At 37.1% G+C, this 17,762-nt stretch overlaps 1 protein-coding gene across 1 annotated transcript in view; it reads left to right on the top strand.

The window, feature by feature from the left end:
• Positions 1-17,492, top strand: part of FMR1NB (FMR1 neighbor) — a 32,089-nt gene extending 14,597 nt beyond the window's left edge. The window contains 6 exon segments of the mRNA XM_087859640.1: positions 1,759-1,899; positions 3,478-3,574; positions 15,617-15,778; positions 15,913-16,067; positions 17,325-17,354; positions 17,357-17,492. Coding sequence (XP_087715766.1) covers positions 1,759-1,899; positions 3,478-3,574; positions 15,617-15,778; positions 15,913-16,067; positions 17,325-17,354; positions 17,357-17,409 — 638 coding nt within the window. The 3' untranslated portion in view covers positions 17,410-17,492.
• Positions 17,493-17,762: the final 270 nt, after the last annotated feature.

The following is a 17,762-nucleotide window of genomic DNA, read 5'->3' as shown; positions in this document are numbered from 1 at the left end:
GAGAGGTCACATGATCCTTCTCTCTTTGGACAAAATTATATACTTAAACCTGATAAAAATTATTGTACCCTTTTTATTGTTCAAAATACAGGTGTCTCAGTAATTTAAGTCTGAAAAAATACAGGTGTCTCAGTAATTTAAGTCTGAAAGTTAATTTTAGTATCTGGCATAAAGTCTATCAGATGCAATTTCAGTATAAAATAATAGAAGCTCAGCATTAGATGGGATCTTAGAGATCATCCGGTCTGGTCTCTTCTGTGATTTAAAATCTCTTCTTTGATTTCCATTCCTGGAAAGTGGTCTTTGAACAATGCCAATAGTGAAGAATTCAACACGCAGTAAGTCCATAGCATCTCTGACCAGGCCCTGACTATAGTCACACGTTCTTGAGTGTGTGATGCCCAGGACTCAACGTGGTACTCCCGATGCAGTCCAGCCTGGGGAGAAAGTCACTGTGGGCCTGGTAGAATTGGAGAATAGATTGCCCAGTGAATATAACAATAAAGTAGACCAAACTCTCACATGTCTAAAATGTTTGGGAAACAAATATCCAGGCCAGCTGGAAAGGCATTAAATTTTTTGCACAGGTTACTTTGATCCTTCATTTCTTTATTTCTAGAATGGGGGTTTTAACACTCATTTTGAGAGTTTGTTGTGAAAATTAGAAATAATATGTGTAAAGCAAGGAATCTGGCCCAAACAGGTGCCTAATGAATGGTAGCTGTTATCACTTTTACCTTAGTTTTAGGAATTGCAAATATTTAAAAAGGAGAATATAATGAAATAAACCAAGAGATTAAAAAATATGCCTGTAACCATGATATTGTTCTTTGCTGACATTAAAGTTCTTTGCAGTGATCATGAAACATCAGTTATTACTTTTCTAAGTCTGTAGTTGTTGATAGTATTGGAGATTGAACTGAATCTATGCTGGCCGGCCTTAAGCCATACTATGGAAGTTATCTTTTTGAATAAAAATATGATATCTGCCTTTTTAGTTGTCATTTGTTTCTCTTATAAAACAGGATTTTTTTTAATCAGCTATTTGAGCTTGTGTGTCTCTATTTATTTATTTATTTATGAGCTTGCGAGTCTTATAGATTCAGATATGTATGGATTTATTGCAGTTGCATGAACCTTGGTGTTCATGCTACAAATCATTGCCTTTTCAAAATTATAGAGTCATAACTTAAGGGCAGAAGGAAGAGTCTTAAAACATACTGTAGTGCCAATATGGTAAGTGTTCACAGTAAGTAGGTCAATGTCAATAGTATCTACTTACCTTACACTCTAGCAATAAACTGTGAATTTTACTTACATTCATTTTCATTGACATATTCAGTGAGTTTCTGTAGCTTAGAAAAATTGAGTGAGAAGATATCTGTGGTATTATTTTAACAAGGTGTTAGTGTTAAGGACATTTGATATTTCTTGTTATTTAGCTCCTTCTATGTTATATTTGCATCACTACTACTCAGCTTATGATCTATAGTCCTTTAAAAACTATCTTACCAATGACCTGTTAACAATTTATATTTTTCTGTAGTTCATCTAAAATTGAAAATGTGACGGTAATAACTCTGTGGTAATTTTTAGCTTAGCTCTTATTTTTTCAGCATTCATCACTATTTGTATATGTCATTCAGTCTTTAAATGCACCAGTTAGAATGGTTTTTTTTGTTTTACAGTCATTATTTAATTAGGGAAAGTGCTTATTAACCATACTGAATTCTTTTTCTTGGATTTTGTTTCTAAAAGCATGCATTCCAAAGGAGAATCAGGTGGTGAAGGCTTGCAATGAGCTGCAAGATTATAACATGAGTGAATGTTTGGAATACAAATGCTGTTATTCACCCTTCAGGACCAGTAACTTCAGCTGCTTTGCCCCATTAAAAGATAGTAAGTTCATCCTTTTACATTTATTATATTTTTATTTTTAAAAATCAAATAAATAGGTCACAATGGCTTAAATTTAAATTTGGATCTCCCAGCTTAACACTTAAAGGGGGCTCCCAACCCTAGAGCAACACTGTCTGTAAAAGTCCTGAGGTGTTCAGGCCTCTATTCATGAACAGTTTCTGCTTAGCCCTTAGATGTGACTTTGGCAGTTCAAAATTAGTCTCATCTTTTCTTTTGTTTTAGTCACTTTCTGTCTTCTTCCAAAGATTTCAGACTCTATGAGATGTAACCCTCAGTGCCTGGGAAGAGATACCAACAGGCATGCCTTAGCTTATTTTTCTCTTCTCACTTTCTCTTCCTACTTGAGTAGAATTCTTCCCATTTTTCTTGTCTTCAACATCTCAGTATGTACCAGTAGACTCAAATGTTCCTTGTTAACGTTTATTAGTTTCTCTTTGTTCTGTTGTTTTTGAATCAGTTTCTTAATATTTTTTTTCTTTATGAAGTTTTAAGAACTAGACCATCTGTTTTTGCTCCTGCATTTGGATAATGGGGACATATTACCAGTTGGTCCCATGATGGACATACTAGGTATGATTAAACACTAACAAATACTACAAAAAGTATGCATGCAAAACAATGTCTTAGGTTAATACAGCCCCTATTCAATTTACAACTCTTTGTTGAACATCTAGTATTAATAATGGAATCTGAAACCTGATCATGAATATAGTATTACAATTTCAACGCTGTCACATGGTGTTTATAATTCATTCATCAGTTTAGTCTTTATATTATGCGTGAAGAGACACTTGGTCTTCGTAGAGGGAAAAATTGAACTGTGACTTTTAATTCCCCAATCATATTAGAATGCATTTCCAAATGAATATAAGAATAAAATATGCTTGGAGCACCTAGGTGGCTTAGTTGGTTGAGTGTCCAACTCTTGGTTTCGGCTCAGGTCCTCATCTCAAGGTTGTGAGATCAAGCCCTGCAACAGGCTCTACACTCAGCGTGGAGTCTGTTTGTCTCACTCCCTCTGCCCCTTCCCCTAGTCTCTCTCTAAAATAAATAAATAAATAAATAAAATCTTATAAAAGAATAAAATATGCTTATTTACCTGCAAATTCTTGATTTCTTGTTTAATGTTTTATAATTTGGAAGTAAACATTTAAGAAGCCATTCCTTTAACAAGTTAACTATTCATAGATTAATTCACTCCTTGAGTGCTTGAAGATGTATAACATATGGCCAAGGGAAAAAAACACACTTAGGCCATAGAAAGAAATATATAGTATGAATCATAATAGTCTGTTAACAAAAACAGTAGAATCACTTTGTTAAGGCTTCCTTTGGGAGGCATGTATTTCAAGTGTAGTGTTTAGTTGTATTTCAAGAACATTTCATAAACTCCTGCTACTGATAGAGTAGCAAAGATATTCACCTGTCATTTAAGAATACCTCCTTATTTTGCTTTATTCACTGGTAGGTTTTTTTTTTATAAAAACTTTATGAAGGAGCTCAGATTTGCTTTCTTGCTTAAGTCATAAAAGTAACAGGATATAATTAAACCAACAGAGCCTACACAGATGTTCCGGATGTTTGGGCTTGGTGTGATCAGCATGATCATCCTGGGATGTCTGCCCATTTATTGCTGCTCTCTTTGCCGGAGGAGGTAGGCAAACATAAACTTTTATTTGCTGATTGCTGAGTGTATTTGGATATTTCTGTGTAGACACATTTTTCATATGCACTAGAAACACAGGGATTATGTTTGGATCCCTTTTGTTTAAAAGAAGGTAGCTTAGGAAAAACCTAAAATAGAGTTACCATAATATTCTTAAATGCATGTTATTTTATTTTTCCATAAATTTAGACATTCTCCTGCATAGTCTGTACATTCCCTCATCAGACAGTTGGAAGGGAAAATACATCAGTGAGCTGGGAGTGTGTGAGTGGAAGTGGTTATTAACTGCAAGTCAGAAGAGTTCCCAGAACTGTTGTCTCCATCTAGTAGCCGGTCATCTACTATTGGGTCTTAAAAGCCTTGGTCTGTCTTCAAGCCAATTTGTATCAGATTTCTTCTTAGCATCTTATAAAAAATCCCAGTGGCCTATTGGCACAATGCTTCTAAGTTTAAAAAAAAATAGCTCCCTACCAGCGGAACAGTGGATGTGGAGATAGAGAGCAGGGACAGGGTGAGTGAGGCAGTTGGAACACAAAATTTAAGGAGGCACTCACTCTGAGGTTTGTGCAAGTGCAGAGTCGGCATTAGCACAACCCTGAGAGTAAGTATTTCCTTCAGTTCTCAAGAGAAAGAAAGGGTACCTCGGGTGTTTGGGTGGCTCAGCCGGTTGTCCGACTCTTGATTTCTGCTCAGGTCATGATCTCAGGGTTGTGAGATCAAGCCCTGCGTCGGGCTCCGTGCTCAGTGGAGAGTCTGCTGCTCTCCCTCTGTCCCTCACCACCCCCACCCCACCCCTGCTCGCATGTATGCGCTCTCTCTCAAACGAATGGATAAGTCTTTAAAAAAAGAAAACAAGAAAAAGGCACCTGTTGAAGATTAAGCATCTTTAATGTTTTTATTTGAGTTAATGAGAAAGTGGTATTTGAGGTACCAAAAAATTGTTTAGATTTCACTGGAAGAGTGACACTATACACAAGTTACCTTATTTTCCATAAAGATCATCATGTCTTTTTTTTTTCTTTTTTGTGCCTTTTCCTTGAGTTTGATGAATATGTCATATTCATCACTGTATTTTCAGTCCATAGCAGAGTGCCTCATATATTAAGGTGCTTAATATATTTTTGTTGAATAAATGAATGGTTGAACGAATAAAGAAATATAGTAGATGGCATTGGCTAGCCTGGAAGGCAGTCTAACAGTAATTTAAACTTTCTCATTGCTTACATAATTTTCTCAGACCATTTTGAAGACACAGTGGAGTCACAGCCTTTCAACTCCTCCAGTTTGCTGACAGTCAGTTCTTCTCTCAGTTTTCACTTAGTTTCCTATACTGAGTGTATAATCCTTAGGCCTCTCTCATTTTCTTTGTTTCCACAGATGATTGGGAATAGGAGTGGAATTTTTGACCATTCCTTCTTCAAAGTTTGATTTCAATTAAAAGATAACCCATGAATAAAAATGAAATAATATTTGCTAGAAAATGGTGGCTAGGATTATGCTATTCATTTTAGAGTGTCTGGTATAATAGGCCTGGTATAATAATTTCATTATGGCCCTTCTATTGTGTCTCTGCCAAGGAATTTATTGGGGATATTCAGGCACACTGGATTTTTCTTTAAAATGAAATTCAAAGAATTATTCTTGATAAGAACGTATTTTCTTCTTTCTACGTAGTATAAACTGCTTGAGAGACTTCAACAATGTGAATAGTATATTTATTGAACACCAGAAATTTTGGTTTACTATGATTTATTTATTTACTTGTTTATTTTTTAAATTTATTTTATGATTTTGTGTAAGAGTGTTATGTTCCTTCAGACATTCTGGGTTGTTTGTTGCAACCCCAGAGTATGTGCTTATTAGCAGCTTGCTGCTTAGCTTAATTTCCAGGAACAATGGATGTTTGAGGGTGGATGTGGCACTGTCAAGTTTTTTCTGGTAAGCTGATTTTAGAGGAAGGGGAATAATTGTGTTAGAATAAAGATCCTATCCTTGATACCAAACAAGGAGATTAAATGGAAGCCAAAGCCTGCTAACCACCCCTCTGCCTTTTTGGGGTCAAGATATCTCTTTAGAACTATCCCCTTAACTCACTTCCTGTTCTTCATTTCAAAGAATAAAGAGATAGATAAAATATTACAGTAGGTAAAATAAATGACCACATAAAAGGGAAATAGATGCAGCAGCAAAATCAATATGTAGTGGTTTTAAAAAGAAAAGAAAGTAGCCAAACAATTGTTTGTCTAAATCAGAGGGGCTAAAAGCCAAAAGCAGATCTGCAGTAACATGATCTGGACCTATTTGTTGGAAGAACTCTTGAGGCATTGGAAGATACCCTTAAGCTCCTTCTCCTGCTGGATCCTGTCCTATACATTAAATATACATACCTTCAGATGTTGTACCTCTCCCCTCTCGGCCTTTAGTTGTAAGGCAAAACAAGTGATGTTTTGACACTCCCCAGCTCCTGCAGTTTGGACAGTGAGTTTTATTTACAGATTGGCTTGGGAGCTCACAACTGGCAAGAGTTGGAGGGAGTAAAAATGAGAAGTAATATGAGCAGGTGGGAGAAATGAAAGAAGTTTGGGGGAAGAGAATAATCACTTTCCAGAGCCAAATATATTTCATTCTTTTGGTGCCTAATTCATGCTTTCCTTAGTTGACCATATTTAATCACTGCTTGTTCTAGGAAAGATTCAAAAATGTCTAAGACATAGGCCCTACTTTCAAGGAGCTTAAATTTACCTTAAAATAAGTCCCAAGCATGACATGTTAAATAACAGTATAAGATGGAATATAATTAAGGACTAAAAGAGTGGTGGCAATAACTTGTCAAAGTTCTGAGGCAGTGGGGATCAGGATGAGTTGGGGAGAGCAGAGTGGGCTCCACAGTGGAGGTGCTATTTGAGCTGAGTTTTGAAGGGAGGACAAGATTTAGGTTGGAGGTGGGGCTCCCACAGAATTCATTACATCCAGATGGAGTCTTCTCACTATAAACCCCTTAACTGCTCATGATTTGTAAGCAGAGGTGGCTGAACTTTGCCCCTGGAGTAATCTATAATGGAATCTCTAGTTTACTTCTACTTGGCTTGAGTTCAGGTGTGGTTCGAACCAGGTACGCAGAGAACTCAAAACAGCTTGAGCTGGTTGCACATATACAAAAGGGAGCAGAGAGCATTAGTGAAAAGCTTTCTAAGAATTTGTGGCTAATAGCCTTATTAAACTTGCATATAAGATGAGTTTTGAAATTCATTACATCTTCAAGGTTATGTAAGATCTATTTTTATTCTCATTAATAGGGATCAGAAGCCTCATTAGGTTTAAGTGTCACTGGCAGGCTTAAGACTTATATAGAGATGAAGGAAGGAAAAGATCAGGTGGATGAGGACAAAAGGAAGCAGGGGAGGGGGGCTGTAGTGAAGAGAGGAGAAGAGTGGTGGCTGAATTGTTTCCGTTACAGTAATGGAGTGCCAATAATAGTAGTCTCAAGTGCCAAATTGAGTTTCTAAGCTTTATCTGTTTTTAGATAAGGTTTAATCTCTCTGCATAGGCCAGTTGAACATCTGTGTATCATACAGTGATATGATACTTGTGTATGTACATAGCTTTGGTAAGGTGGAAAATTCAAACATTATAATACTATGCCTATTAGACTCAGATGGAGTGCATTTGCTTGTTTTTTTTCTTCCTATCAGATTGAATTTGCAACTTTGAATTAAGCAAAAATTCAGAACTCAGTCTGCAAATGACAAAACTATGTTTTCTTTCAACTAATAAAAAGCCATTTTTTTAAGATTGTAGATCATCTGATACACAGATGATGTAAATAGCACATCCCCCATACACTTTGAATGTTGCTACTTGCCAGATGGCTGTTACTGAAAATTTCTACATTTAGACAAATCCTGCTGCGTGATTCTCTGTATTATAATGTGGTTTTCATTATGCAGATAGTCTTAATACCACTTCGTTTCTTAGAATGGGAGGTAAAGAATTGGGAATAAATGTGTCAAAAATTGCCTAAAAATCATCACCCATTGAATTTTAAAAATAGGCATTTACATTTTCAAATCCCCATGTTTGTGTGTTTCATTATACTGTACAATATAATTAGTAATGTTATTTTGAAAAGCTTTATGCAGTAATTAGCCAACTGCTGAAAGGTTTGAAGTTCCTGGATTATATACATATGAATTCAGAGAAAGGAAATAAAGTCTATAAATTTTGAAAGTATGGCTAGTCTCTAAGAACTTTGATAAAATATGATCAGATGAGAATGTGAGCAAATTGGAACCCTGCTCTATCATGAGTCAGTATAGATTTGAAACTCACATAAAGCCAGTTCTTCTTGGACCCTGTTCAAGGTAATTTAGTTACTGAAATAATAAGAGAATCTCATTATATGCAGCTTGTATGTCTGAGGTGTTCCCATTGCAAGGACTCCAAGGGCAGCATTTTAGAGAATTCTGAAATAGTAGGTACTATTAAAAAGAACATTTTGTTGCCAAGTAACTAATAACCTCATTGCAAAATACAGTGGCCTTTTCTCAATTCCATCCAATTTGACCTTTTTGTCACATAGTAGTACACTGTTGACTGCTCCTTTTTTGCAACTTTCCTTCCTTGGATTTCATTGTCCCCTTACCATTCTGATCCATCTCAGTTTGCTTTTCTTTGTTCTCCCAACTGTGGTTGTTCCCCAAAGTCTTTTTCTCATCTACCAGAGAATATTACAAGTATGTATCAGAAAGAACATTTGAAAAGATCTGTGTTCTAGTTCTGCCTTTTCTACCAGTTTTATAGTGAGCTTAACTTCTTTGGTACTGGTTTTCTCTTAAAATTAGAGTAGAGAATTGAGTTAGATAATTTCTAAGTTCCTTTCTGATCATAACCCATTCTGGGTTTCTCTGGGTGAATGACTCTTTTAAATCTGAATCCTGGGGGGTGCCTGAGCGTTTCAGTCAGTTAAGCATCTGCCTTTAGCTCAGGTCCTAATCCCAGGGTCCTGGGATTAAGCCCCCACATCCAGCTCCCAGCTCAGCAGGGAGTCAGTTTCCCCCTCTTCCTTTACCCCTCCCCCAGCTTGTGCTCTCTCTCCCAATCTCTCTCTCTCAAATAAATAAATAAATCTTTTTTAAATAATCTGAATCCTGAAATCCTTACCTCTATCTCTTCCACATTTCTAATTGCCCTCATGAATTAGATGTTCTGTTAGCACCTTAAATGCAACATGTGGAAAACTGAACTTACCTTTTTTTCCTCTCAAATCATCTCCCCTTGACACCTGTCCATTTCTATCAGTGATTTCTTTAGTCTCCCAGACTAGAAACCTTGGAGTCGTTTGTGACTATTTACTTTCCTTTATTTTCAGTATGTAATCTAGTCTCTTAGTCCACTGTCATTTTTTGCTTTCCTTTAGAATGATTCTGGAATTTGCCTCTTCTCAAATTTATTTGTTGTTACAGCTTGGTCCAGGTCTTGTATGCTGTCAACTTCTGTCCCGGGTAGGTGGTTTTGGGAGAGGAGCAAAAAGGAGCTAAGGTGTATTAGTCTTCTAGGGCTGCCATAGCAAAACACCAGAGAACAGGGGCTTTAAACAATACCCATTTTTTTCTCACAGTTCTGCAGGCTAGAAGTCCATGATCACGATGTCAGGTGATTTGGTTTCTGGTGAGGACTCTCTTCCTGCAGATGGCCATCTTCTCACTGTGTACTCACATGGCCTATCCTTGATGCATAAGAGAAGGGGGAGAGAGAGAAAGAGCAAGATCTCTGGTTTTTAGTTTAAAAAACTGAAAAATTGGAGCACTTGGGTGGCTCAGTTGTTTAAGTGTCTGCCTTTAGCTCAGGTCATGATCTCAGGGTCCTGGGATGGAGCCCTGGTCTGGCTCCCTGCTCAGTGGGGATTCTGCTTCTCCCTCTCCTTCTGCCCCTCCCCCTGCTTGTGTGCTCTCTCTCTCTCAAATAAATAAATAAAATCTCTTAAAAATAAATAAGTAAATAACTGAAAAATTAGTTTTTGTAATGACATTCATTTTACTGATTGGGGCCCCACCCTTATGACCTCATTTAAACTTAATTACTTCCTTAATTACTAGAGCCCCCAATCTGCAAATATAACCACACTGGAAGTTAGGGCTTAAATATATGAGTTTCAGGGACACAAGCATTCAGTCCCATAACACAAGGCTAGCAAGCATCCAAGGGCAAAGAAAGGATTGAGAACTGTGGAGGGCATTGGAATGAGGTGTTTAATCCAAAGAGTTTGTACAAGAGAGACTATAACTAGTTTGGGACTGCAACTGGGGTTTGGAAGATGGCTAGGAGTTGAGTGCTGGAGAAGTTTCCTGGCACCTTTATAGGAATATATGGCTGTGCCCTTAAGAAGGAGGGCATTAGTAAGGATGCTTACCAAGCCAATTTGGACATATACCTGGATTCCTAATCTATGCTCCATCTAATCCATCCTGGAATGTCCTGCCAGATTAATCTTCCAAAGATAGTATTATTTCATTTCATTGTATTATTCAAGAACTTCTAATGCATTCAAGAATATCTGGATTCCAGACCTTGTGTTTGGTAGCGTGAAGAACAAAGAGGTGATTCAGATCATGCTCTGCTCTCAAGGGACACCATAGTCTAATAAGGGATATATACAAATACCCAAAGTAAAAAGTCACACTCCATAAAAAAGGTACAGGTAAAAACAATTAGCATGTTTTACCTTTTCCAGTTTATGTGAAGTTTTCACATACATTGTCTTATATGACCTTCAAAACAGAGGTGCAGGAGGGTTTGGTCTCTTGCTCAAGATTACATAGTGATAGAGCAAGGATTACGATCTATTTTCTGAGTTCCTTGCTTTTTCTACCATAGAAAATAGGAAGAAAAGAAATGTAGATAAAAACACAATGGCATCTTGTTACTTCAAGTCCACTCAAAAGACTGTGGCTTTCAAAGTTATCTGTTAGATTCATTCTGTAACTCCAGTAACAGTTCTTATAACTCACCATGTATCTTGTGTTCCATCCAGGAAACTATCTTTACTTTTCTTGGCATACCCCAGGCTTTATTCTTGCCTCTGTTCTTTTGCCCATGTTGCTCCCAAATTTTGTGATTGTTCTTCATCCTCTTCACTAATTTAAATTCTTTCTTACCTTCCTATTGCAACTGCCCCAATTCGTCCACAAAATGTTCTGCAACTGCTCCAGATCCCAACGTTTTCTTTTTCTTGGAGCCTTTCACTGCACTTGTGTTTTTAACCACATAGTATAACACATAATTATCCGTTGTCTCCTGTTATTAGTTTTCTTTCTCTGGCTAAATTGTAACTTCTGTGAGGACAAAGGGGCAAACTTTATACTTCTCTGAGTGTAGAGCTGTGGTTCCCCAAATGGGGTCCCTGCACTAGTATCATCATCATCCCCTGGGAGCATATCAGAAATACATGTTCTCAGGGCCTACCCCAGATCTACTGAATCAGAACTCTGGGTTTAAAGCCCAACAATTTGTGTTTTAACAAGCCCAACAATTCATTCTCATGTACACCCAGGTTTGAGAACCACAGGTCTCTAGACCATGTGGTATGCAACTCAATAAATAATGATTGAAATAATCTAGTCAGCCTTTTTGGTGGATTCTCTATCTTTTTGATATTGCAAATAGTAAGTTAAATTGATAATTTTTTTATCTATAAGATCAATGTTATGTTCTTTAGCTATCTTAAAGAATTTACATTTATATTAATGAATTAGAGTTTGTTAAGAAACATGGAAAAATCAACCTACTAGACCAGTATTTATCATGCACTAGTCTGTAGATGACTTGTATGGAAGTAACCTTGGGAATATTTAATAATATAGATTCCTAGACTATACCCAAGAGATTCTGATTTAGTAAGTCTGGGATTTGGACCTCAAATGTGTATTTTCTAAAGCACCCCAAATGAATCTGGTACATAGCCCATTTGGAACTACACTAGACTCTCCAGTTCAATCCTTTATACATTCATTCTTTCTGCAAATATTTATTGAGCTCCTATGGGCATTTGCTAGGTATTGTGTTTTTCTCCATCTGGTCATCTCCTTGGGCAGCCTCACTATCTATGTTATGAGCCATCTAAGCCCATAGCTTCAGAGTTCCCTGATGCGCTCAATTCTGAAGAATCTCTCCTGTATTCTGTATTGACCACCCACATTCATGCCCATATCCTGAATCTTGTCATTCATCAAAAATTGAACCTCTGAGTCTCTGAAATCTTAAACTTCAAATCTCAAACTACGCTCTTTGACCATAGGTGCTTTGTTTGTCCTCTCTGTTTTTCCTTTCTTTTACTCTTGCTACACCTGTTCTTATTGGGACCACTAGCCTTTTTAACTCTGTTTTCCCCTATCTTCTGTTTTCTGTCTTTTAATATTATCTGATTTCTTTATCCAGCCTGGATCCTATTATCTGATACATGAATCCATTCTTTCCAGCTCCTTTGTTTCATTGAAATTGAATCCACACTACTGCTCTGCTCCTAGATCTATAGGTTCCTGGGATTCTTAGAGAAAAAAAGTCTCACAACCGTATAGATCTGTATCACAAGAAATTCCCAGTGAGCCAATTAGTGTTTCCAGCCATACCACTCTACTTGATATTTACGAACAACATACTTCTTTGCCACTCTGATCTTTTCACACAGTGTACCACCCACTGTTTGACATGCTTTTATACATCTTCCCATCTCCACTCTTCTTTATCTGGCTCACCCCACTCTGGATGCAAGCCTCAGCTTAGATGTCACCTCCTCCAGGAAGCTTACGCCAAACCTCCGGCCCAGACTGGGTCAGGCTTCTTCCTTTTTGTCTCCTACCAATCTCGGCTTACCTGTGTTTGAACTATCTCAATGTGATATAATTATCAGCTTATATATCTGCCTTCCCTTCTAAATTTCAAGCTTCTTGAGGGCAGGATGCATATATTATTCATCTTTATGTCTTTAGCATTTAGAATGGTGTTTATTCCATAAATGAGCAAATGTGTCAGTGAGTGAATGAGTATGAGATAAGTTGATCTGTACATTTCAAGTATGAGTATGCTGGTAACAATATGATATTTTACATAAAAAGAAGAAAATCAGGGGCGCCTGGGTGTCTCAGCTGTTAAGCATCTGCCTTCGGCTCAGGGCGTGATCCCAGGGTCCTGGGATCGAGCCCCGCATCAGGCTCCCTGCTCCGCTGGGAGCCTGCTTCTTCCTCTCCCACTCCCCCTGCTTGTGTTCCCTCTCTCACTGGCTGTCTCTCTCTGTCAAATACATAAATAAAATCTTAAAAAAAAAAGAAGAAGAAGAAGAAAATCTCCTCTAGGACTCTGGACAAATCATTTCACCCCTACCTACTTTCCCTCTTGGGTATTCTCATTAGATAGTGAGTAGAATATCTAACTTTGGATCTTAGTAATAAATTTTAAGGCTGAACCTAAAACCTAGTTTTCTGCAACCTAGACTAGTGCAGTGCATTTCAAAATAAGGCCATATTTCATTTTTCTTTGTCAATTAAGGTCAAATGTACTCCATTAAATTTAAAGTAAAATCTATGGATAAAGAAAACATAGTCATTTTAATTATGTGAAATAAAATATTTTGAAGTCACAACATTAGAAAAAAGTATAAGTCCCCAATTTCTTATCTAAAATTCTGAAGTTCAAAAACTTCTACAAACCCAAAGCTTTTTTCCTAACTCATTTGGTAGCAAAACATGAGCTGACCTGACCTGAGACATTTTCTAGCATTATTTAATGTTTAGAGTAATAATCATATATTTTGTTATAGAAATATTACTGTGTTTGATAATGAGATGTTGCTCCAGGCCTTATGGGAGTGTCATGTAATATTCAGTATATCATGTCATATTAGTTTTCTAAAACCCAAAATATTCTGCATTCTGAACCACATCTGGCCCCAAGAGACTGAGAACTATGTAGTTGTTTCAGTTATTATTTTTTTGAGACTGAAGTTAATAGCACTAAAACATAAAGAGGCCGTAGGTAAATCACAAATATATTTTTGGCCTTCACCCACTATTTCATTTATACCTGGAGACTTTTTTAATGATTAATTGAGGAAAAAGTATTTATTTGCTCCACGTATGTCTTACCTAGTGGAGCTCAGTGACAACTCAGTAATGCAATTTGAGGGGAGAAAAGTGAGTATTACTTTCAAAGTCATCATTTCAAAGGCAGGCTTATCAATCTCTGGGCCCCACATGCTAAGAACCTGGTTGCTCTGTATAGCTAAGTAGCACTGTCAGGAGCCAGGTGTCCTCTTCTGTACACTACCTAGCTTTGTGCTGAGGATAGGCCTATGTATCTGTCATTGCCTCTTCATAATGTCATATGGAAATTTTCCTTTCTCTTTTGGGTTTCCGTCCTTACCTTTGCTTTGAGCATTTCTAGTTTTTCTCCTTGGCTTGTGCTTAGGTCTTTAGAAAGTGAAAGATCTTGGGGCACTTGGCTTGCTCAGTGCTTAGAGCATGCAACTCTTGATCTTGGCGTTGTAAGTTCAAGCCCCATCGTGGGTGTAGAGATTACTTAAAAAGAAAATCTTTTAAAAAAAGAAAGTAGGGGGAATGAAGCATGAGAGACTATGGACTATGAGAAACAAACTGAGGGCTTCAGAGGGGAGGGGGGTGGGGGAATAGGATAGACTGGTGACGGGTAGTAGGGAGGGCACGTATTGCATGGTGCACTGGGTGTTATACGCAACTAATGAATCATCGAACTTTACACCAGAAACCAGGGATGTACTGTATGGTGACTAACATTATATAATAAAAAAACATTAAAATAAAAAAAAAAGTGAAACCTCTTATAAAAATAAATATCAGCTAACATTTCCTGAACCCTCATTGGGTACAAGTCTCTGTGGGGTATATAAAGTTACAAGGTAAGGCTCTAGCCTGAAGTTATTTCCAAGCTCTGAGGGGAAAAGGGGACAGGTTTGCATAGTGAGTGAGAGATTGCTCTTTGGATTAGGCAGGTCTGGATTTGAAACCTGGCACCATTGCTGAGTAGTCTGGTGACCTCAGGCAAGTTGCTTTCCTCCTCAGTGCCTCAGTTTCCCCATCTGAGAAATGGAAATGATAGAAAAAGAACCTGCCTCATCAAGTCATCATGAAAATTGAGTAAGGTCGTGCACATGAAGTGCTTATATAAGGCCTTGGCACATGGGACGTCTGTCATACTTGTTATTAGTCATTATTTGCTAATGCTGCAGTGTGGTCTAAGGGAAAGAGGCTGTATTTTAGAGTCAAACAGACATTGGTTCAAATGCTAGCATCTCCATTTACTATCTATGTATGACCTTGGGTGAGTTATCTTACTTCTCTAAACCCCAGCTTAATTATTTGCAGAACAGAAAACACAATATCCACCTTATAGGGTTATTGTGAGGATTAAGTGAGATAAAGTATGTAAAGCACCTGGCCAAGTTCTTAGCCTGTGATAGGCTCTCAAGCACCCCCAACCCCGACTATCCACACAAATGCAAGGAAGTACAAGATTGAATACCAAATGATAGCAATAGTCAGTGAAAGTGCAAGCTTGTAAAATTATAGATGATAATGTAATGTGAACTATTACCATTTAGTTTTGAAATTAATAGGATGGAAGAATCTCTATAAGCTAGAAGTAAAAGGGAAGGTTTCCTAGGCAAATAATATATAAGCCAGATCTTGAAGGGTGAGTAACATCGATGTCAGCAGAGGGGAGTATGACAGCATTCCTATTATGGAAGACGATCAAGTGATCAAAATGACACTATGTAGAGTAATAGTAATGGTTACAGTGATAAATATGAATGAGCCAAGTGCAATATTTTCTATCAGATTTGTTAAATTTGATGAATTAAACAATCAGGTGGGAATGTGTAAAGAGTTATGTGGGTAAATAGCCTTTTCCTTATAACCTATCATTTTTTTATAACCCATAATTGTTATTGTTCACAATCACTGTTGAGAAATAAGGATTCACTTTGAAATTTTAATATTACAGCAAATGGGCCAATCCTTTACGAAGGAAAGTCAACAGAATTTTAAAGGGTTTGAAGAAACAAAGAAAGAAAATAAAGAGGGATGCTCAAATGTTAGGGAGAGCAGTAGAAGACAAGGAAGGTGTAGGTGATGAAAAAGAACAGGAGACCAAAGGTAATTAGCAGTAGGATATAAAATTGAAGTATTTAATATTTGATTCTTGTTACCACCATCTTGGTGCAATTGATGTGTTTTGTTTGTTTGTTTGTTTGTTTGTTTGTTTTTACCCCACAAATGCTTGGACTACAGTAGTATCAGCTTCTGAAACAGTATTATCACTAGGGATATTTGGATTCTAGGAAGGTGGACAAGAAATGAACAAAGTTGTTTGGGTACCACATTGTTTGGTATTCATAGTTCAGCTCTTTAGAAGAAATAAGTGGGATCTGCCTGTTCTGACTCTATGGGTCCATGAAAGACACCCATGCTAAATAACAATGGCTATAGTTCCCCATATGCATTGACCATGCCAAATATCCAGGGGAAGGAGGGTAGCTTCAGGAATCTGAGAGATCCGCAATCAAATCCTGGGTCCCAGCTGTTAGTTTCAGCTACCTGTTCCCCAAACTTAAATAATTCAGTATTATGAGTGGTTGAGGTATCCCAGAATTATACAGCAGGGACTACCTGGCCCTTAGGCTTACAGATCTCCTAGGCTTGGCCTGGGTTTCCTTCTCTCATGGTAATTATGAAGAGCCAACTAAGAATAAAATGGTCAGTGAGAAAAGAGGTATCAGGGAATAGAGTATTGGACTGGGCGGGGGGTGGTCAGGAGACTCAGGCCATTAACTTGTGGCATTTTCTTGGACAAGTGAGTTAACCTTTCAGCAGCTTGATACCATCAGCTGAAATTTTTTGTGTAGCTTAAACAATATATGTGAAAATGCTTTGACAATTGCAATGCAATACTCGAATTTAAATTGTTAATTTCTAGCCTCAGTTACAGAGAAGCAGAGGAGTGGAATAACAGACCACTGATCTTAGTGTCAGGAGACTCTGTCTTTAGTCTCAGTTCTGCCATTATGTACAGTGGGAGCTTGGGCAGTTCCCTTAACTTTCCTGGGCTTCAGTTCACCAAGCTGCAGAATGAGAAGTTTGGACTAGATGAACAGGAAATGTGACTTATCTCAGAAGAAACAAAATCCTTATATATTTTATATATATATGTATTATATTATTATATATATATGTATATGTATATATGTGTTTTATTATTATATATATAGGTATTATATATATGTATGTATATATTTATGTAAGGTAATACATAAATATATATATAATCATACATGTATATACATACCTATATATTATTGCTTTGTATAAGTTTAATGAAATACATACATATGCATATGTATGCACACACAGACACACATATATGACATTATAAATAGACTAACAATACAGTTTCTCTGGGCCATGTACTGGGTCATGGATGTTCACCTTGTTATTCAGAAATTGTGATTGTATTTGCCACAGTGTATTTTGTCTTTATGCTTCACAGTAACATAAGATGGTACACTGGCAAACTGAAAATATACAAGTTAAACATAGCATTGAATATATAGAGTTTGAAAACTTTGTTGCAGTCGTTTCCTTTTCTAACAAAGTGTGATGTATGTATACTAGTCCTTTCAAGTTGCTTAACTTTGTTTTACTTTTCTCCTGTAGCATTATTTTCCCACTGAGAAGAACACAAACCATTCAGAGCAGAGGAGACTGTCCCAGTCATCTAAACCTGATGGAACATTTTAGAAGGACAAAAATTCGTTCTTATTTTTGTCATGTTTACTTCCAAATATAAAATAAAGTTGATAGTTCTGTTTCTGTGCATCAAACCAGGATCTGAATTCTTCTTATTAAAAACAGTTACTACAGAATTTTAAAAAACGTATGAAAAGCACTGGTGGCATTTCAGTCCTAGGTAGTAGTGTGATTTTTGCAACTTCGGTTATGTTATCAACATATACTTCTGTTGGGGTTAAATAAGGCAGAGATTTCTTGTTGTTTTTCACCTTCCAGCAAAGTGGTTGGGGGGGTGGAACCCAGTGATCATATTTCACTGTATATGATACTGTGTTTATTTTGAAGAAAAGAGGTAACAATAT

This window comes from Ursus americanus, chromosome X (genome assembly GCF_024610735.1).
Source record: "Ursus americanus isolate L20-20 chromosome X, mUrsAme1.1.p, whole genome shotgun sequence".
Classification (NCBI taxonomy): Eukaryota; Metazoa; Chordata; class Mammalia; order Carnivora; family Ursidae; genus Ursus; species Ursus americanus.
Note: the sequence above shows the minus strand (reverse complement) of the source record. Positions and strands in the feature narration are given on the sequence as shown.